Genomic DNA, 21,595 nt, shown 5'->3' on the forward strand with positions numbered 1-21,595 from the left:
ACAGTGACCAGAGATGCTACCTGTCTTGTGATGTTCAAAACAGCCCCACGCCATGAACGGTCCTGCTTCTGGCATAACTTTCCAACACTCCGCTGCAGAGTCATGTTGCTGAGAAACCTGCTCAAGGTCGTCTGAGCCCAGAACCTCACTCTTCTTGCTGGTAAACACAAAGTATCTTTTTTTTAAAATAATTTATTTTTAATTGGAGGATAACCACTTTACAGTATTGTGTTGGTTTCTGCCATATATTTTGCGTACTGTTGACAGACACTGAATTTGCCAGGAAAGTGATGACCACGCAAACCAAGAAGGGCCTGTACTTGTTTTGTTCGGAAATTTACAAAGAGTTTTGCAGTGTTTTAGAAAAAAACTGCATCAGTGATGGCAACACAGCCTGTGGTTTTTATGTCACCAGTAGAGTGGGCCTGACTCTGCTTTTGTGGCTGTCAATTCACAGTCAGTGTGAATGTCAATTCCCATGTCAATTCTTATTCTAAGATTCTGTTGCATATTCAGGGGTGGCTGTACCCAAGGGTTTACCTATTGAACTACATCCATAAACTACTTTTGTTTTTCCTAGTATTACAGCTTGGCATTATATTAATTTTTTAAAATTTATGTATGTGTGCATAGGTTACAGGAGCTATGCATTTCACTTCAAGAGAGTATGAAAATCTTTTTTTGACAGCTAGTGTTAGGTCTGCAGGGTTGAAGAGTACTTGTTTAGCCTTACTGTTTTCCTTTCCCCAGATGCTATGAGCAATGCATTGAGTCAGTGTGTGTTCAAAGTGGCCTGAAACTGTCGGGCGGCATCCTAAGGGACTTACTGCTCCCAGGACACAGCAGAGGAGAAGACTAGGTGGGATCTGACATGTCACATCACACAGCCACTCTGTATCTGAGTGCCATCAGCTTCCTGCCTCTGTTCTCAGTCCTACAGGCTCAGAAGTCACACTAATCCCCTCCCACTCGCTGGTCTCCTGATCATTTCGTGGTTTCAGGAAGGGAGCCTAGGTTGCACCGTGCAGGGTCCTGTTTAGAAGGGATGGCACAGGTTTACCAACACCACCCTGGCTCTCATCCACCCTCTGGAGCATCTTTTCTAGCCCTTCATGTGGTTTGCAAATATTTGCCTTGACAAGTTTGGAGGGAGACTAGGGGAGAACTTGTTTTAGTGCAGAAGGCTAGGCCCCTGCCTCAGAGCTTCTGCCTCAGCAGACTGGGGGTCCAGGGATCAGAATTCTAAACACATGCCCCGGGCCATTCTGAGGCTGGAACCGTGCTTTGAGAGATGTGACCGGAAGAGACAGAGTTTCTCCAAGCTTCCTCTTTGGGCTTATTCTCCTTCTTGAGTCTCTTTTGCTTCCACTCTCATGACCTTAACTCCCCTCTTTGTGAAAGATGGCTTCCAAATCTCTGTTTCTAGCCTTAACTTTTCCCTGTTGTTCTGTGCCTATCCCACCTCCTGAATGTTTCCACCTGAAACTGCACTTCACGTGTGAACAGGCTAAAAACACTGATGTCAGACATTTCTTCAGTTTCACGGGGGAAGGGACACACATGCACAAATGACCATCACGGTGGACGTGCTGTATCTAATGAAGGGCACAGTCGTGTAAGCACATGCCAACCACAACCCACCAACACACCTACTTCCTGCAATGACAGGTGAGAGGGGAGGAAGGGGAGGAGAGAGGCAACACAGGGGCAGGGGGCCGAGAGGTCCAAACGATTATGTAGAAAATACGCTACAAGGATGTATTGTACAGCATGGGGCATATAGCTAATATTCTGTAATAACCGTACATGGAGTGCAACCTCTAAAACCCGTGAATTGCTACACTGTACACCGTACCTTATATAATACTGTACATCAACTATACTTCAATAAAGAGAAGCAGGAAGGTGTGGGGAGGGCTCAGTCCTCAACCTTACAGGCTGAGAAGCAAATTCTGGGCAAGGGAGATGCAAGTATAGAAGTAGGAAGAAATGAGCAAAAAAAATCTGCAGAACAGACAAGAGCCTGGGGGCAGGGACCTGGAGATGAGATGCATCGAGGAAGAAAAAGAATCCTTGGAGCTGTATTCTGCCCTGGTCCCTGAGCCACAGGGAGACAAGTCCCCGGTGGTGGGGGTGGGGATGAGCTGTGCCCACAGCAGGAAAAGGGAAGGAAGAAGACTGAGCCATGGGGCTGCTAAGAGGGAGAGGATGGTGCAGTCAGTGGGGTCCAGGGCTTTCACCACGGACAGGCCGCTGGACTCACTGACCCCAGGTAGGGTCTCAGAGCCTAACTCACGCCTCTGTCCACAAAGCAGAAAACCACCCCCACTTGCCCTGGGACCCATGGCCACTCACCCTGCGTCTCGTTCCTGACCCACGCATTGATGGACGCACAGGCGGAGGCCGGGTCCTCGAAGTTCGCGTTCCGGACTTCACACTGGAACACGTCCTTGTTCCTCGTGACGAAGGGCACTTCCATCTTAGAGTCGTTCTTCACAAACACGGCGTTGGCCACCATCACAATGTCTTTATTCTTCTTGGAGACGATGGCCTTGTTGATCTTCTTTAACATCTTACCGACTCCTGAAGCAGAAAGGAGAAAATGCAGAGATATTTCCATAAGAATTCAAGGCTTTCTTTTTAAAAAAAAAAAATATATCATCTGTAGTATGGAAAATAAGAACAGTATAATAAAAAAGATGAGTATGAGGAGCAAGAGACTAAATCATCTGATTTTTCAGTGGCCTCCTGTTAAGAAAAGAGGGGAGGGTGGAAAATGATACATAACCATTCACAACCCCTCAAGATCAACTGCGGGCTTCCCAGATGGCTCAGTGGTAAAGAATCCGCCTGCCAATGCAGGAGATGCAAGTTCTATCCCTGAGTTGGGAAGATCTCCTGGACAAGGAAATGGCAAGCCACTCCAGTTTTCTTGCCTGGGAAATCCCATGGACAGAGGAGTCTGGTGGGCTACAGTCAGTCCATGGATCGCAAAGTATCAAACATGACTGAGCACACAGACAAACGAGATCAACTGTACGTCTTGCCTGAAAACAGGCCTCTCCCTGGGCTTCTCCACACCTTCCCCGTGTAGGCCTCGCTCTCCTGAAGAGGTTCCTGGCACCAGGCCAACAGGGAGACTGGAACCCTCGTCAGTTATGTACCCATGGGGGAATCAGCCCAAGGATTTTCCCTAATCTGTCTCTCTTTCTTCTGAAGCGCTATTTCCTTTCCTGACAAAGATTTAATAGTTCAATTTCTTGTCTCTATTTTGAAAAAAAAAAAAAAAGGTATCAAGAAACGTCAGAAAGACTACGAAAAACTGCCACGCGCCACCATCCAAGAACAATGTGATTTTTACTTGATACCAAGCTCACAAAGGGGATTCATTCTATGGCAACATAAGCTTTATTTTTGACTTCCCTGGTGGCTCAGACAGTAAAGCGTCTGCCTACAATCCAGGAGACCCGGGTTCAATCCCTGGGCCCGGAAGATCTCCTGGAGAAGTAAATGGCAACCCACTCCAGTACCCTTGCCTGGAAAATCCCATGGACGGAGCAGCCTAGTAGGCTACAGTCCATGGGGGTCACAAAGAGTAGGACACAACTGAGCAACTTCACTTTTCACTTTTCACTAAGCTTTATTTTACACGTGACTTGTATGCGCTCCATCTGGTTTCAGGGCATGGAAAAGAGGGAAAGAAGTCACAGAGGATGAAATGCGTGCCTACAAGAGAGCTCAACTTACAGATCCGTCTAACTCACTTGGGGTCCTTTCAAAATGACACTGTTCTAAAACAACCAGCAGGGTCACCTTGACGGTCACTCTGGAAAAGGGCAGGTGAGAGCCCCACGGTCCGGCCCTTTGTGAGGCCTCTGGGGACCCCACCCCTCGTGGGTTCTGAGAGGCGGGCCCAGCAGGAGCGGGCAGGCCCCCTGTATGATGAAGGGACCAGCCGCCGCCAGGGCCCAATCCTGGCACTCGTTCCTTTCAGCTGCACGGCCTCCTCCACCGGCCCTGGCCCCCTCCTCAGAAAAGGTCAGGGTAAGTCCTCCTCCCCTGCCCTGGATTGCCTCACCTCCCTCCACAACCCACGTACCGCCATTCTGAGTTCCCAGAGGCTGAGCCCAAACCAGGGCCTGACAGCCCACCCGGGCTCCCCTGGATGAGTCTGTCATGTGAACTGACTTTGGTCAGGGGAGGCTGCCCAGCGACCGATATTGTCAACATTTTAGAAATACTACCTGACATGGATGTGGCTTGGCGGGAAAACAAACAAGAATCTAGTTGCTCTTTTAAAATGGTGTTGGCCGGCAGGGCCTGGCCGGCCCTGGGAGAGGCCAAGAACCCTATGGGTGGTTTGCTCTGAAGTTATAAATCACCAAGAGTTCTGTGGGCTTCCAACGAGGGCAGCACAGTGTGTTCCAAGCATTTAGTCCTCCTGTGCTTCCAACAGGTGAACGAACTGCAAACTCAAGAGGAGGTTTCATGCTGTGTAAACAAGAGTGAGGGCCAGCGTGGGAGGGCAGGGGTGGGTAGGCCTCTGGGGCTGGTGGCCCCAGAGGAGGCTGCTTAGAGAAGAATCAAGCTGGGGTGCAGAGGGAGGCACTCAAGCTCCCAAACCCCCATCTCTCTCCTCTGCTCCGAGTGTCAACAGGGTCAAGACTCCTAGAACCTGATGGCAAGTGGGAGTGGAAGAATGTGGGTGGGAAAGCACCTTCACTTCCCAATAAAGCAACCAAGAACCAGACGTGAGAAAGGAATTGTTCAAGGTCACGGTGCCTGCTGGTGCCAAAGACCAGTGCTGCCCCACATACCCCATGCCCTGGAGGAGGTGGTGGATGGGGACTCAGGTAAGAAAACCTCAGCTAAGGCTGAGTGACAACGCTTAGAGATGCAAGCTCCTAAGTTTAGGCAGGTAATTCAAACAGGGTTTTCCTTCAAGAAAACGAAACCATTCCTATCGGGCTTTACTTGAAAAAGAAATCAAGCTTTTTATTTTGCAATAGTGATAGAGTCACAGGACGTTGCAACACCATATATTTTTCCCTGTATATTTCTACCTTTCACCCGAATTTCCCAATGATAGTATCTTGCATGATGGTAGGATACAGACCCACAACCAGAAAACTGCCACTGGCCCAGGCTCCCACGCACTTGTTTTACACGCATGTGTGTGTGTGCATGTGTGTGTGTGTGTGCGTGTGTGTGTGTGCGTGTGTGTGTGCAGCTCTTTGTAATTTCATCCCCTGCGGAGACTCATGTGTCCACCACCAGTGAAGACGCAGATGGATTCCCTAGCACAAGGCTCCCCGCTGCTGCCCTCCATGGTCACAGCCACCTACCTCCCCAAGCTTATGGATTTAAAAGCATATTCACAGCCATAATGCATTCTGAGCCCTGTATACCATTGGGGTGGGGCAGATGGGAAGTTTTGTTTGAGATGAGAAAACAGGAGCATCCAGAGATCAAGTGCCTGCCTGTAGCCCCACAGCTGCAGAGCAAAGCCCAGAGCCCAGCTCTCCCGAGCCCCAGCGCTGCCACTGGCCCTTAGAGGAGGCTGGTCCTCAGGCCCAGGGCGCACTAGCGAGACCCCTCCTGGCTGAGCAAGGGGCCCTCCTGCCCGGGACGCCTGTACAGCCAGGCCCGGACACACGCACCGTTCACGCCGTATCTCATCACCGTGGTGAGCTGCTTCTTGGTCCTGCCATCCGCTCCCAGCTGTAGCATCCCCAGGACGGACGCAATCCCATGCGGAGAAATGATGATGTTGTCATGAGGCTGGGACTTGACGATCTGATTGAAAACTTGGATGCCCGTGTCGGAGCCGAGTTCCTCCAGAGACAGAGGGTTGAACTGGGAGCACACAGAGGGCCACGTCACGGAGGCCACCAGGAAGAAGGGGAAATGCCAATTCATGGTTCCTTCCGGCAAGGACAACCTGAAAGAGGAGACAGAGAAAATATTTACGTTCTATACTGAACAAACATTTATGGAGGAATTACTTTGTACTCAGGCTTCCCTGGTGGCTCCGTGGTAAAGAATCCGCCTGCCAATGCAGGAGACACAAGTTTGATCCCTGGATAGGCAATATCCCTTGGAGAAGGAAATGGCAACCCTTTCCAATATTCTTGCCTGGAAAACCCCATGAACAAAGGAGCTGGCAGGCTACAGTCTAGGGGTCACAAAAAGAGTCAGACACGACTCAGCGACTTAACAACAACAAAACAACTCTGTACCCAGGTGGCTATGATTTATTAAATCCAGTGTAACTGCAGATCTTTAATATAGTCAAGATAGAACAACATAGATGAAACTGTTTTCCTTTATAATTTGTGAGGGGGATGGGGAGCTACAGGAAGGAAACTTCCACTTGCTGGTCCCAAGACTGCAGCAAACACGACTCTAATCATTATTTTTTTTTCGTAACCACCCTTCATCCCATCATACCAATATTTACTGAGCACCCGCAGTGTGCCAGGCCCTTGTCTAAGTGCTGAGCACAGACTGTAAAGAAAATGGCCATGAGCCCTGCCCTCCGGGAGCTTATATTCCAGAGGAGACACAGAAAACCAGGAGGCAATAGAGTCATTACAGAGAGGGAGCAGGGTCATGACAGTATGAATGGTGATGTAAGTGAAGGAAGCAGTAGGGGTGGGGCAGCATGGGCCTGGATGGGCAGGGAAGTCACTTCTGCAGAGGGACACACGTGCCAAGGCCAGAGTAACCAGAAGAAGTGCGGATCAGGGGAAAGGATGTGCCAGGCGGAGGGGCAGAGGATGGGTTATCAGAGGTTGATGCGGCTGCAATATAAGGGACATGGGGAGGGGGGGTCGGGGAGGGGGTGAAGAAGCAAAAGGGGCCAGATTCTGAAGGGCTTGTCAAGCCCCGTCCGGCTCTTGCATTTCATTCTACAGGTCGTGAGAAACCACTGGAGGGTTTGAAACAAGGAGTGAATCTCTCAGGTTGCTGCGATTATCTTATTAACTACACGTACATGATTTTTACGATAAGCATATGATTTTCTTAACTAAAGAATGCTTAATGAAACTAAATTTAAGTGAAAATAAATGTAAACCTGCAAGAGGGCAAAGCAATCGGCAAATTCAGCAACTGTGAAGACGGCATTGTTTACAGATATTGCCAGTTGTGGTGATTCCTTTGAAATACGCTTTCTTCCTTGATTACTGCTGAGCTTTCTTTGGCTGTGACAAGTAAGAGGTATGAAATTTACATGTGTTTATGGAAAAGCAAATACTCTCGTTAAACAAGAACTTGGAAGTGACAACTGGTAAAACCAGCACAGAACTCAAGGTGTGGCTAACTTGGCTCCTCCCTAGATCTGAGCTCCTGATGGGCACAAGTTTCTCCAGGAAACAACTGGTCCTCCTGTTACATGCTTCCCTGGTGGCTCAGATGGTAAAGAATCTGCGTGCAATGCAGGAGACCAGGGTTTGATCCCTGGGTCAGGAAGGAAGATCCCCTGGAGAAGGAAATGGCACCCACTCCAGTATTCTTGCCTGGAGAATACCATGGACACTATGCGTATTTGCATGGGGAAGGTAGAGGGTGTGTCTTCAGAGAATAAGACTGAGGGGAGCCTTTTAGCAGAGGTAACCTGGAGGGGAAAATAGTGTCCATGTGCTCCAGGGAAGGAAACGGAACCAGGACAGCATCAGGCAACACGGGAATGTGTGTTCCCTTAGTTCTTGTTTAGTCACTAAGTCGTGTCTGACTCTCTGCAACCACCAGGCTCCTCTGTCTATGGGATTTTTCAGGCAAGAATACTGGAGTGGGTTGCCATTTCCTTCTCCAGGGGACCTTCCCAACCCAGGGATTGAATCCACATTTCCTGCATTGGCGGATGGAGTCTTTACCACTGAGCCACCTGGGGAGCTCCGTGTTCTCTTGCCTTCCTCTCTATTTACTTTTCCTGCTCCCCACTCCAGTAGGTGTTCAATAAATGCATGTGGGATTAAACTTAATGCCTTATATACGTTCTATTTTTGTTATTTTTCATTGCATCAAAATAATGTTATTGAGCATGACTAGAAAATGATTCCTTTTAAAAAATGTATCTTATTTATATTTCTCTGGCTGCACACAGGCTTTCTCTGGTTGTGGAGCACGGGTTCTAGGCTCGCAGGCTTGAGCAGCTGTTATGCACACGGTTTAGTTGCCCCACAGCATGGAATCTTCCTGGACCAGGGATTGAACCCCTGTCCACTGCATTGGCAGGTGGATTCTTAACCACTGGACCACCAGGGAAGTCCTAAGAAAATGATTCTGTTTAGTCCTGAGCCTCACTCACTTTTAGCTTCAAACATTTTCCAACAGAGTAAAATGCACTGGAGTGGGAAGAGGCACCCACTACTTCCCCACCTGCTCCCCACCGAACACGCAGGGCCCCAAGGTGAACCACTAAGGCCATCAGTGAAAGGTGATGGTGGAATATTCTTTATATTGGGAAACAAGCACATTACAAAAAATTCAGAACATTCAGAGCTTAACTGTAGAATGAGTGTAAATACAGCCTGTCTAAATTCAAAACATGTAAGTGACCTACATACACTCCCACTCAGGGCTTTCCTATAGCCAGGGTGGCCTAGTCCGACTTTGGCACCTTGGACCGGCTCTAATACCACAACAATCCTCTGAGTTTCTTTTGGCCTGGTTGACAATGCAGAGCTTCCCAAACCTGACTATGGAAGCTTTACTCAATGCATCTAAAAATTAAACATTAGACACTGTATCCATCCCCTCTCCCTCCCTTCTTTTTTTTTTTTTTTCTGGAAATAAATGTCTGCTTTAACCTTTGAGATACTACAAAGCCAGCATAAATATAAAATAGTCAGTACCATCTTTGTTACAAATGGGCCAAATCCGGTGACTGGTACCAACTTAATCAATGTGAACTGTTGACTCTCGCATTTTGGTGGACTCTGGCAGCTGCCTTCAGTGTGCCATAATCCATACTCCCCAAACCTCCCAACAAAATTCTCCCGGATTAGCAAATATTTGAATCTGCATACTCAGAAAGGACACCAAATTGGTTTAGCCTCTGCTAGCTTAAAGCTGATTTACCCAAACACTATAGATTTATGTAGAAGATTGTAAAACGGGTAGAAAGGATCAGTAACCAGGAAAAGCTACATTCCAAGGTCTTGGAATCAGCAAAGACTGTCTCCCAAATAAACAGCCACCTTATTTAGCAGAATTTTGCTTGGTCGTGAATTTTAGCTAAAAGAACAGTTTCATTATAAAGTGGGGGAAGTCTGCCAGGGGTGTTTTTCTTGGTTCCTTGGGTTGGGAAGTTTTTGAGAGATGTCTGTGTGTAGTTTCATAACAGTACACTGCGACAGGGTCCGGGGCTGTGCAGAACTTGGAATCAGAGCTGTTTGTGATTGATGTTCTGGGCAGAACTTCTTCTTGGCCTCAGTTTCATAGGCTAAATGCTCAGCTGTCTAAACTTACCTGGCTTGTGCGCGTGTCTAAGATTAAGCTTTTACTTCTTCCCAAAGTTCTGTAGCCAGGACAGTGAGTATTAATCCAAACATTACTATCGGCTGATAACATTCCTGATATGAATACATATTCATCTTCAAACAGTCTTTTACATGAAATAACTGTTAGAGTTATCAGGCTTTGAAATGCTTACTCTCTAGAAGGAAGAGATTCTCATTATGGGAGGAACATAATAACATCCTATTTTATTTTTTTGAAAGAAATCACACTTTAAATGTTCAGGTAAAAGAAGGAATAAAGATGTCGCCCAAATGTATTACACAGCATCAATATGGACGATCCTGCTGCTGCTGCTGCTAAGTCACATCAGTTGTGTCCGACTCTGTGCGACCCCATAGACGGCAGCCCACCAGGCTCCCATTTCTTGAATAATCTTTTCATAGTAGTGAAAAGTCTCTACTTTAAGCCATTCTTGTAGGGAGATCACAAACCTATAAATAAAGCCATTATTTCAGGTGAAAATGAAAGTCACTCAGTCATGTCCAACTCTTTGCAACAGTCCATGGAATTCTCCAGGCCAGAATACTGGAGTGGGTAGCCTTTCCCTTCTCCAAGGGATCTTTCCAACCCAGGGATTGAACCCAGGTCTCCCACATCGCAGGCATATTTTTTACCAGCTGAGCCACAAGGAAGCCCATTATTATAGGTATATCCTTCCAAATGTGGGCTTCTGTTTCCCCATGAACTTCTTGTTTCTGACTTCAAATCTTTCCTTTCCAGAGTGAGGAATGTTTTTGAGCTTTAAGTGAGATTTAGTGTTGTAAATCTGGCTTCCCAAATGGCACTAGTGGTAAAGAACCTGCCTGCCGATGCAGGAAACACGAGAGACGTGGGTTTGATCCCTTGGTCGTGAAGATCCCCTGGAGGAGGAAATGGCAACACACTACAGTATTCTTGCCTGGAGAATCCCATGGACAGAGGAGCCTAGTGGGCTAGTCTGTAGGGTTGCAGAGAGTCGGACACGACTGAAGCGGCTCAGCACGCATGCACACACAGTGTTGTAAATAATGGGTTGGCAGTTTTGCAAACAGGGCTTCCCTGGTGGCTCAGTCAGGGAAGAATCTGCCTGCAATCCAGGAGAAGCAGGTTTGATCCCTAGGTCGGGAAGATCCCCTGGAGAAGGAGATGGTAACCCACTCCAGTATTCTTGCCAGGAGAATCCCATGGACAGAGGAGCCCAGCAGGCCACAGTCTATGGGGTCGCAAGAGTTGAACACAACTTAGCAACTAAACCACCATCAGTCTTGCAAGTGCCAGACCCAGAGAGCACTCTGACCACCTATACAAATGTACCACCTATACAAATGTACCACCTATCAAGGGCAGCCATTAAAGAAACACACTCTTTACAGGGCCTGTGACTCAACCATCACTTCTAGGAAGACGATGGCTCCAGTGTGCAGCTCACATGCTCAGCCAAATTTCAGTGCCATGCTTCCCACTGTTTGCTGACTATTCATCTGATTGTGCAGAACACTATCTCGGCCTGAAAACTCTTCCCTGGTGGGTTGTGGAGGGCCACTGGCCGAAATCTCTTACATTTATTTGGCCGCCCTGGGTCTTAGTTGTGGCACATGTGATCTTTGGTCTTTGTTGTGGGATCCTTTTTAGTTGCAGTGTGCAAACTCTTAGTTGTGGTACATGGGATCTAGTTGCCTGACCTGGCATCAAACACGGGCCCCCTGCATTGGGAGCGTGGCACCTTAGCCACTGGACCACCAGGAAACTCCCCAACTCTTCTCTTAAACGGTTGGTTTCCCGTGGCTGGGTCTTGCTCTTGCCCCTGTCTGCGGCATTCCTTCTCTCCCTGGCCCTCCACCTAGCACACCAGAGCTTCCCCCAACTCCTTCCACGGCCTGTGGGAAGTACTCCCTTATTGCCTCCGATGGGACTAGCCACCCCCTTCTCTGAATTCCCACAGCATTTTCTATCTGCACCTCTCATTTTGTTTTTCAAGTATTTTTTTCCCTCCCAACTAGACTGGAAGTTCACAGAAAGCAGGGCCAGAGCACTTTAGAACCCCCATGCCCTCAGGCTCTCGTTTAGGGCCCTGCCACTGGGGAGGAAAGCTAAATCTGAGGTCTAATCCAGCCATGTGAGGGTCTGGTCTGGAATACAAGGTGCTCTAGAAATATTTCGGGCCAGCAGTCCCCAACCTTTCTGGCACCAGGGACCAGTTTCATGGAAGACAGTTTTTCCATGGACCGAAGATGGGAGTGGGGGGATGGTTTTAGGGTGACCTGCATAAGGAACACACAACCTAGCTGTCTTGCATGCACAGTTCACAGTAGGGTTAGTACTCCCGTGAGAACCTATTGCACGGCTGCTCTGACAAGAGGCGGAGCTTGGGATGTAATGCGAGTGATGGGGGGCGGCTGTAAATACAGACATTTTGCTCACCTCCTGCTGTGCGGCCTGCTTCCTAACAGGCCAGTAAAGTTAGAATATGTCACATACAATCTAGATGTAGAGTTCTTCTCAGGAAAAAGGAAAATTGATGGGCATCTGGTAACACAGGGCCCTCATTCCCACGGCAGACATCCCGCACAGCAACCACCCCTGGAGCTGACGCCTGCTTTTCTGCATCCCTGGCTCCCACTGCACCCCACCGCCTCATCCCCGCCAGTTGCCGTCACTCACATTACCTCCCTTGTGGAAAGGCCTTGTGGCCAGATTCCTGCAATCACTCATCAGTTAAACAACGGGGGACCAGTGGAGCTGGTCACAAAAGATGAAGCTTATTTTCAGTCTTATAAATTCTCTCTCTTTTTTTTTTTAACAAAACATCTTTTACATATAACATGTGAGCAAATGATAAGTAATATACTTGTGAGCTCAAATGATAAATAATGTGGTATCTGCTGAGTCTATTTAAAATAACAAATAAGATGTCTATAAACAGTTTTGGGGGAAAAACACTGGAAAGACTTTTGGTGCCAACTTTTAGGCAGATGATTCCCATCTGTTTTAAGAGGACACAGGAGTGTCTAATAAAAAATGCTCCATCCCTTCTTATTCTCCAAAATATGTTTAAAGTGATGTATTTGGTAAAATGTATATATTTTAAAAATCTTTCTGTCATAAAAGATTTCAAGTATATGCAAAAATAAATCCTCAATACCTAACATCCAGATAAAATAACTGTTAACTTGTGGCTTATTTTCTTTTAAAATCAAAGATTATTTTGGAAGCAAATGCTAGACAGTATATAATTCAAAGTATTTTCAATACATACTCTAAACCCAAGGAATACATACACATATTATCCCCCTCAAAAATTAATAACTGTTTATTATGTTAAATATCTAATCAGTGTTCAAATTTCCCCGATTGTCTTCCATTTTTGCAGTTTATTTAAATCAGGATCTAAATAATTAAATCAGGATCTCAATAAGCTCCATACCTGGCAACTGGTTGACATGTCTCTTGTCTTTTTAAAAATCTTTCCCTAGTTACTTTATTTTTAACTTTTTCCTGGGGAAGTCTTTCTTTGAAGAGACCAATTTGTCTGTTCCATCATTTCCCAGTTGAGATTTTGCTAACTGCATTCATGTGATGCTGTTTAACAAGCTCCTCTGTCTTCCTTCCTTTCTGTAAACCCATACTTAGACCTAGAACGTTGGTCTGCAAACTCCTGGGTCAGATCTGGCCACGCTTTGTTGCTTTGTCTCCGGTCGCATTTAAGCTCTTACAGCAAGTTGAACAGACAGCTGCCCCGTTGGACCGCAAAGCCAAGAAACATTTACTACCTGGCCCTTCACAGGAAGTTTGCCAACTTCTGCTCCAGAGGCTGATCAGATTTAAATCTCTTTTTTTGAAAGAGTATTTCACAGAGGTTTTGTACAAGGGGCTGGAATCAGGAGACAGAGGCTGTCTGTGTCTTTTTTGTGATGTTAGCACTTACTCATGATCATTGCCTAAGTGCATTGTTTTATTACGGCTTGCCAAATGGTGCTGTTGTAATTCTTTCTTTCTTTATTAGTTGGAATATTTCTGTAAAAAGAAATTTCCCATAACCAACTATTTGGTTGTCTTGAGGTTCAGTTTGTATAGCAAAGGCAATAATCCATTCCTTATATCATTCTCCAAATAATGACTTGGTTACCCAGAATTCTTAATGTTAACCAGAGGGGGTTTCCTTGTTTGTTTGCTTAGTATAATTATGAACGCATGTTTTCCAACATATTTTAAGGCTTTTGATTGACTGAGATACTATTACTTTTATTGGTGCTCAGAACAAGCCTCTTCAGGCTGGCCCCTGAACCTTTTATATGACCCTGCAGTCTCAATAGCTCCCTTGTTTCTGGTTTGGCAAGATGTTCTAGGCTTGTTTGACATACTTCCTGTCCCAGTTGGAACCAGATACTTCTCTAGGGAACTCTGGTTCCTTTTAGTGGGAGACAGTATTTAGAGACCACAATCTTAGTATCCTGATCAAATAAACCCTAAATTAACCGTGGGGATACTGGGCAACAACAATATGGAAAAATACAAAATCCATTTACATCTCTCTCTGGACTACAGCCAAATATTAAAATTCAAATTATGGAAGACAGATTGCTTACATGTGAACTGGTTTGCTTCCCAGGGCTATACAGCCCTTATAGTCCTGGATGCTGAGAAGATGAGGGTATGAGCTGGGCATTAGAAGTTGAGCTAGGATAATTAAAACGGATCACTCTCATGTGGAGGTGGTAAGTCTCCTGGATCAACCCCATCCTGAGTGAGACCCTAACAATGCAAGCTCCTAGAATGAACAACTGGCCCACAGCATGACAAGGAGAGTCCCCCAGTTTATGAGGGGGAGAGGGGAGGCATGACAATCAGCTCCCTCCCCTTGATAAACGCTGACATATTCTCAAGTATTAGGAAACTGGAAATGGTTAATATCCTTCTGATTTCAGTGCTTCTAGGATCCTGGTTCTTAGAAACTAAGACCCTTCATTAATTTGCCTCTGGATTAACCAATTCTTCTAGCAGGGGGCTACAGGAGGTAGAGAAAAAGAACAGCACATCAGATTATATTAGAATCATGACATCTCCCAACAGATTTCTTGATAGAGCTTCCCAAAGAAGTAAATGTGAAGGAAAGGTGTTGGGCTGCCGGACTGAGACCTCTAAGAGGCCTGAAGTAGGACTGTGCTGCCTAGCCATCAGGCCAATGTTTCTCACCAATGCTTTGCCAACAGGCAATGGCCCAATTGGTAAGGGTACTTGGCAAGAGGCAGCCTGGAGAACTTCAGGAGTTGCTCTACGGAGGTGAAGTCCGTGTCTGCAAAGTGACTGTAGCTGTTAAAGCACAAGTAACTGTGGTTAAGTCTGGTCCTATGATGGAGAGAGGGGGACTCCAGTCCCTCAAACCTCTACAAACATTACTGATATATGGCCACCAGAATCTGTCCTCGTTTCCAAATATCTACCACATTCTCTTAAGATAGAAAATTAGATAAACAAGCAAAACGAAAGGGCATCTTGATATCCTTCTTGGGAAGGTATGGAGTGTTATCTGAATGAGTTAGCATTCTTAAGACTTAAGAGAACAAACAGGAAATGCCAACTGATCAAAGTGACAGCAGCTTGGTGGTTTTAAAATGTCTCCTTTCAGGTTACTGGAGAGAGGCTTAGAGAGACCTCTTTGGATTTTTTCTTAAATTTTTTAAGACTTCAAAGCAGATGCTTGATCTGTGACACTAATTCCCTTTGCCAAAAAGGAACCTAAAAATACCCAGGAAAGAAATGTTCAGCCACGGAAATGTATGGCATCAGCGTCTAAAAGGTTCCTTCAACCAAGAGACACACATTGTAAGTACACTCTAACCGACATCCAAGTGCCTTTCATCCACACACCATTCATTCTGAAATCTCTTTTGGGGTGAAAGGGAAAGGCTAGGAGAAAGAAGGTAATTGGGGTTTTGTTAGTTGTCCATCTCTTTTTTTATGGTTCTTTTCTTAAAAATTGAGAATTGTCCAATTTTTAAAATACAAGATAATGAGACATTTATTTTCTTTTCCTCTAAGTGTCAGGGTAAATTTATCTAAGGCTCAAATCCCAGTTTTACCATCCACTAACAAAGAGATCCAAGGTAAGTCACAATCTTTATCAACTTCAGCTTTCTCATTTACTGTATTAGAAATCAAATTTCAAGGGTGGTCATGGGAATGCCATCTGCACAACAGAAAGGCAGACAGGACCGAGCACAGTGCCTGGCTCAGAGGAGGGGGCTCAGTAAATGTTGTTTCGTCTCCCTTGATGCTCAAACAGTCTCTGATTTTCATTTCAATAGCTATTAAGAAAGTCTCAAGGATCGAGCTAAGAAAACAGGTCAAACAATACTTCCACCTTAATAGAGCCCTGTCTGTATCTTTACAACTTCTTTAGACTATTTACGAAAAAGGAGACAGCAACCCACTCCAGTATTCTTGCCTGGAGAATCCCATGGACAGAGGAGCCTGGCGGGCTACAGTTCATGGGGTCGCAGGAGTCAGACACGACTGAGTGACTAAACCACCACCAGACTATTTACACAGAGCAATACAGTGCTGGTGTGTTCCCAAATCTTTATAAGAGAAAGAAGGGGTTTTATATGGTGGGAGTGGAGATAGGTAGGGCTTCCCAAGTGGTGCAGTGGTAAAGAATCCACCTGCTGATGCAGGAGACGTGGGTTTTATCCCTGTGTCAGAAAGATCTCCTGCAAGAGGAAATGGCAACCCACTCCAGTATTCTTGCCTGGGAAATCCCACGGACAGGGGAACCTGGCAGGCTACATCCATGGGTACACAAAGACTTTCACAAGACTGAGCAACTGAGCATGGGAGGCAGGTAAGTATGTTCCAAAAAACCTTTAATGGTTGTGTGAGATGTTTTTTTAGGCTGCTGATTTGGGCCATTAAATGTTTTACATGTGATGTCAAGTCCTATAGACTTCCTTATTGACAAATCTTTAAGACACAACAGTTTATATGGATGACTTTCTAATCAATAGCCTAAAATATTAGAGTGATACGGACTGGTGGTTCTCAATCTTTAGAACAAGGCAGCACATTTTTGAGACCTAAGAAAAGTATTATGGATGCTTCATGACTAATTATATTTTTAGTATTGGTGAAAAGACACAATAAAATACTACCATGAATCCATAAACACCATTAAAATGCAAATTATTTCTATTTATATATAGTAGCATCTTGATACATTTTAAGACAATCATGTTTTGAGATATTATTTATTCAGTCTATACTGAAAGTTAGACCAGGAACATGACTTTTCTGACCCTTGAGAATAACTCTGTTGTCGTCTACAGGTCTTCAATTCATAGGTCAGAAATCAATGCTCTCTAGACTTGTTGCTTAAAAAAAAAAAAAAAAGAGTGAACAGTAAGTGCTGAAAGTGTAAATTGATAAAATTCTTTCTGAAAAACAATTCTTGGTATGAAAATTCTTAAAAGTGTGTATACCTACTGGAACAGTAAGAGCTCTTCAATCTTAAAGTAACAATAATAATTATAAAAGATTTGAGCCTAAAAAGGTTCACTGTGGAGTTGTTTCTCGTAGCAAAATCACCACAATATTCTTTGCAATAGATAATTGCAACAGCAATGGTCACTGCAACCTAAATTTCCAAGGGAGGGACACTGTGGGTGACCTCTTAGCAGCTCTGTGCCCTTTTCCTCCAGCTTCTGTGTGCTTTGATGTTAACTCTATGTACCCGTTATTTTCAGAGGCTTGCCACTGCGAGTTGGAGCCCACAATCTTAGTGGGCTGTAAGTGCCTGGGAGGTTGCATACACCATTCTGCCCAGAAAAATTAAATAAACCTCCCAGCTCATACAGATCATACAAGGTGAAGAGATGTCTGAAAACTGACACATTTAGCCAGTCTATCATGCTGACTTTTGGGATGCAGTTTAAAAGGTCAGCTGAGGGAAGAGTAAAGAAACACTGCCTTCTTTCTACCTCTCTGTCCTGTGCTTAAATCATCAAATACTCAGAGTAAACAAGTGACCACAGCTCTACAGAGCACAGGAACTGAACAGAATGCTTGTTCCTCTAGGGCCGTGGTTCCAACTGGGAGGGGGAGTGACACTGCCCCCCTCCCCTGCCCCAAGGGACATTTGGCAAGGTCCGGAGATGTTTGGGTTTGCTGTACATGGGAGGGGGTGCTGCTGGCTTTTCACGGGTTGAGGCCAGGGACGCTGCCTGAGCCGGCTCCCCGCTGCAAAGAGTCATCCAGCCCCAAATGTTAGTTGTGCTGAGGATAAGAAGGCTGTTCCAGCACAAAAAAGCACACATGTGCACTCTTCCCTCGTGTGTCATGACTGACTTTCCTTAACTTAGAATCGACGCTTCAGTCCGATCACAAGACTTGTTTCTTATCAAAGCGACAAATGTCACAGTGACTCTCCCTGGAACTTTGGACCCCAGGCTTCTCTACCTAGGGGAGGAAGGCAGCCTGCCCATCCCTTTTGGGAATCCCAGACGGGAAGCTTTGTGTTACCATTAGATAAAGCTGTGGCCTGTCAGCCGCCTTATCAAATCGGGCTCTTCTACAAGCCTGTGAAGTTCTGCGGCTGGAGCAGGGGGTGGTGCCCATGTCACCCCGAGCCCCCTGCAAGGAGCAGCTCGGAAGGCATTAACAGCAGGCCCAGGTGCTCCTGCACCGCAGGAGGACCAGCCCGAGCCTCCCTCTGCTGCGGCTCACCCTTGATGTTCCTCCCATAAAGCAGGAGTAACCAGTTATTACCCCCATCAGCCTGCCCCCTCCCCACTGCCTACTCCTCCACACCCAGCAGTCCTTTCTTTCTCCGCCCCACCGCCCACCTCAGTGGTTCAATGGTAAAGAATCCACCTGCCAATGCAGGAGATGCAAGAGACGCGGGTTTGATCCCTGGAGAAGGAAATGGCAACCCACTCCAGTATTCTTGCTTGGAAAATTTCATAGATGGAGGAGCCTGGCAGGCTACAGTCCATGGGATCACAAAGGGTTGGATGTGACTGAGCACGCATGCAAAGCAAAGCCCACTCTATCATTCAGGCTCACGGCACCAAAACTGCCAGGTACAGAGAAAAGCCTAAACCGCTCACACATACCCTACATTTATACTTACGGCTGACTGCGCTTACTCCTTGGCATGTTTCTGAACTAATTATATTCAGTTACATGCTTAGCTAAGCAAAACTGAGCCCAAACCTCTATTTTCCTCCCTTTTCTCATGAAAAGGGAGCAGAGGCCAGCAAGAGAGGGGAGGTAACTCAGCTGATGAATGCTGAATTGCGTCTCCAGGCAAGGCCTGCGCCAAATTACCCGCAAAATGCCACCTGCAGGAGGTTCCCGTTCTGCCCGTAGAGATGCTCCTCAGAAGGAGCATTCAGAGGTAGCAGGAGACCTCCTAGCTCTGGGAATGATGGAGATGCTTTTTCTAGGCTCTGAGGGCCCCTGCCCTGGCAGTGTTAACAGAGGATGTGGGCTTTAATCAGGCACGAAGTCGAAGACTCCTGCATCCTTACTCCAGGCAGCAGGGGAAGGGAGTAAGGAAACCATACTCAGCTAAGAAGAGGAACTCTAGATTTCGAAGGCTCAAATTCACAACGAAACCCATTTGGTTCTTTTGAAATCAGGTGGTCTTTCTGAGGATGCCACATAAAGACCTGTTTAATGAGGAGGTACTGTTCTTCCATTTATCAATTTCACAAATATTAACGAGGCACTGGTGTGCCAGGAGGACTAGGGGGAGAACCTGGACAGAACGGGCTCGGCGCCTACCCTCTGGAACAGTCTAGTGATGCGGTTCTCCACTGGGGTGGTCTGTCCCCCAGGGAACATCTGGAAACAGCTGGAGGTCTTCCGTCATGACAACTGGGTGTAGAGGGTAGGGTGCTATGGGCATCTAGTGGGCAGAGGCCAGGGTGGTGCTCAACACCCTCCAAGGCTTAGGACAGCCCTGCACAAGGACCTGTCCATTCCAAAACGTCAAGAGGGTCGAGGTTGAGAAACCTTGGACTAGAGGGAAACAGACTTCAATGAGACCATCATGAATCCTGGGTGGATGCTTACATTCACACTGACATATCTGCTTTGCAAGTGCTCTGACAGCAAGTACAATGCACAACAGAGGAGCCGAGACACACCTGGGGAGAAGGAGGGACAGGCAGGGGTTGGGGAGGTGCTCTGAGGAAGGGCCAGCCTTGCAGGATGAGCTCAAAAGGACAAAGGGGGAGGAAGCTGGGGGCAGGGGAGAGTGCTCCAACAGAGGATCTCATGTGCAAAAAAGTTTTGTGTCAGGAGGTACTGTGGATGGTTCTGAAAACAGAGATTTTGATTTTTTTTTTTTTTTAACACCATCATCATCCTATAGTCCTTGTAGGACCAGGTCTAACCTGGGGCCATAACCTTAAGAACAACTCATCATGACACACACCTCCTGAGTCTAAACTAGACAGAGGCTGGAAGAACAACGCTTCACAATCCAACATCCATCCTGTCCCCTCACCCCCGCCTTCGGGACCCACAATCAGACACTGCAAGTTAAAGGAGGCAGGAACCTATTTTGTCTTAGCTTTGAAATTAAAAGTATGACCCCCAAAATGAAAAACTGATGAACTGTACCTGGTGGCTCACTGGTAAAGAATTTGCCTGCCCATTTGCCAGGTTTGATCTCTGGGTCAGGAAGATCCCCTGGAGAAGGGAATGGCTACCTACCCCAGTATTCTTGCCTGGAGAATTCCAGGGACAGAGGAGCCTAGCAGAGAGTAGAACACTACTGAGCGACGAACACTTTCACTTTTTATTTTCATAAAAAATAAAAACATTTGCTCTAAACAAACTTATGGTTGCCAGGGGGAAGGATGGGGAAGGGATAGTTGGGGAGCTGGGAATGGACATATACACACTGCTATATTTAAAATGGATAACCAACAAGGACCTACTGTACAGCACAGAGAACTCTGCTCAATTGTATGTGACAGCCTGGATGGGAGGGGAGTTTGGAGGAGAATGGATACATGGATATGTATGGCTGAGTCCCTTTGGTATTCACCTGAAACTGTCACAGCATTGTTAATTGGCTATGCCCCAATACAAAATAAAAAGCTAAAAAAATATTTGCTCTACCAAGGACTCTGCAAGGATGATGAAAAGACAAGCTACAGATTAGCAGAAAATATTTGCAAACATCCTATCTAACAAAAGTCTAATATGGTATTTAGAACACACAAACAACTCTCATAACAAAGAAGTAAAAAAAACACCAAACAATTCAATCTGAAAATGGGCCAAAGAAACAGACTGACATTTCCTTGAAGAGAACATACAAAAGGCAAATAGGCCCATGAAAAGATATTCAACATCATGAGCCATTCAGTTCAGTTCAGTCGCTCAGTCATGTCCGACTCTTTGTGGCCCCATGAATCCCAGCACGCCAGGCCTCCCTGTCCATCACCAACTCCCGGAGTTCACTCATACTCATGTCCATTGAGTCGGTGATGCCATCCAGCCATCACATCCTCTGTCGTCCCCTTCTCCTCCTGCCCCCAATCCCTCCCAGCATCAGAGTCTTTTCCAATGAGTCAACTCTTCGCACAAGGTAGCCAAAGTATTGGAGTTTCAGCTTCAGCATCAGTCCTTCCAATGAACACCCAGGACCGATCTCCTTTAGGATGGACTGGTTGGATCTCCTTGCAGTCCAAGGGACTCTCAAGAGTCTTCTCCAACATCGCAGTTTAAAAGCATCAATTCTTCAGTGCTCAGCTTTCTTCACAGTCCAACTCTCACATCCATACCTGCACTGGAAAAACTATAGCAAAGTTTTAGCCTTTGTTGGCAAAGTAATGTCTCTGCTTCTGAATATGCTATCTAGGTTGGTCATAACTTTTCTTCCAAGAAGTAAGCGTCTTTTAATTTCATGGCTGCAGTCACCATCTGCAGTGATTCTGGAGCCCAAAAATCTACTTCCCATGAAGTGATGGGACCAGATGCCATGATCTTAGTTTTCTGAATGTTGAGCTTTAAGCCAACCTTTTCACTCTCTGCTTTCACTTTCATCAAGAGGCTCTTTAGCTCCTCTTCACCTTCTGCC

The 21,595-nt window shown here is 46.2% G+C and overlaps 1 protein-coding gene across 2 annotated transcripts in view; it reads right to left on the reverse strand.

The window, feature by feature from the left end:
• The window catches only part of SERPINE2 (serpin family E member 2), a 70,427-nt gene that overhangs the window by 24,482 nt on the left and 24,350 nt on the right, over nucleotides 1-21,595 (reverse strand). For both annotated transcript variants that reach the window (XM_061386477.1, XM_061386469.1), the window contains exons 2-3: nucleotides 5,661-5,941; nucleotides 2,356-2,583 (exon numbers count right to left, since the gene is read on the reverse strand). In XM_061386477.1, the coding sequence (XP_061242461.1) occupies nucleotides 2,356-2,583; nucleotides 5,661-5,919 (487 nt within the window). In that variant the 5' untranslated portion in view covers nucleotides 5,920-5,941. The remainder of the gene's footprint in view (nucleotides 1-2,355; nucleotides 2,584-5,660; nucleotides 5,942-21,595) is intronic.

The sequence above is a fragment of the Bos javanicus genome, chromosome 2, assembly GCF_032452875.1.
Source record: "Bos javanicus breed banteng chromosome 2, ARS-OSU_banteng_1.0, whole genome shotgun sequence".
NCBI lineage: Eukaryota > Metazoa > Chordata > Mammalia > Artiodactyla > Bovidae > Bos > Bos javanicus.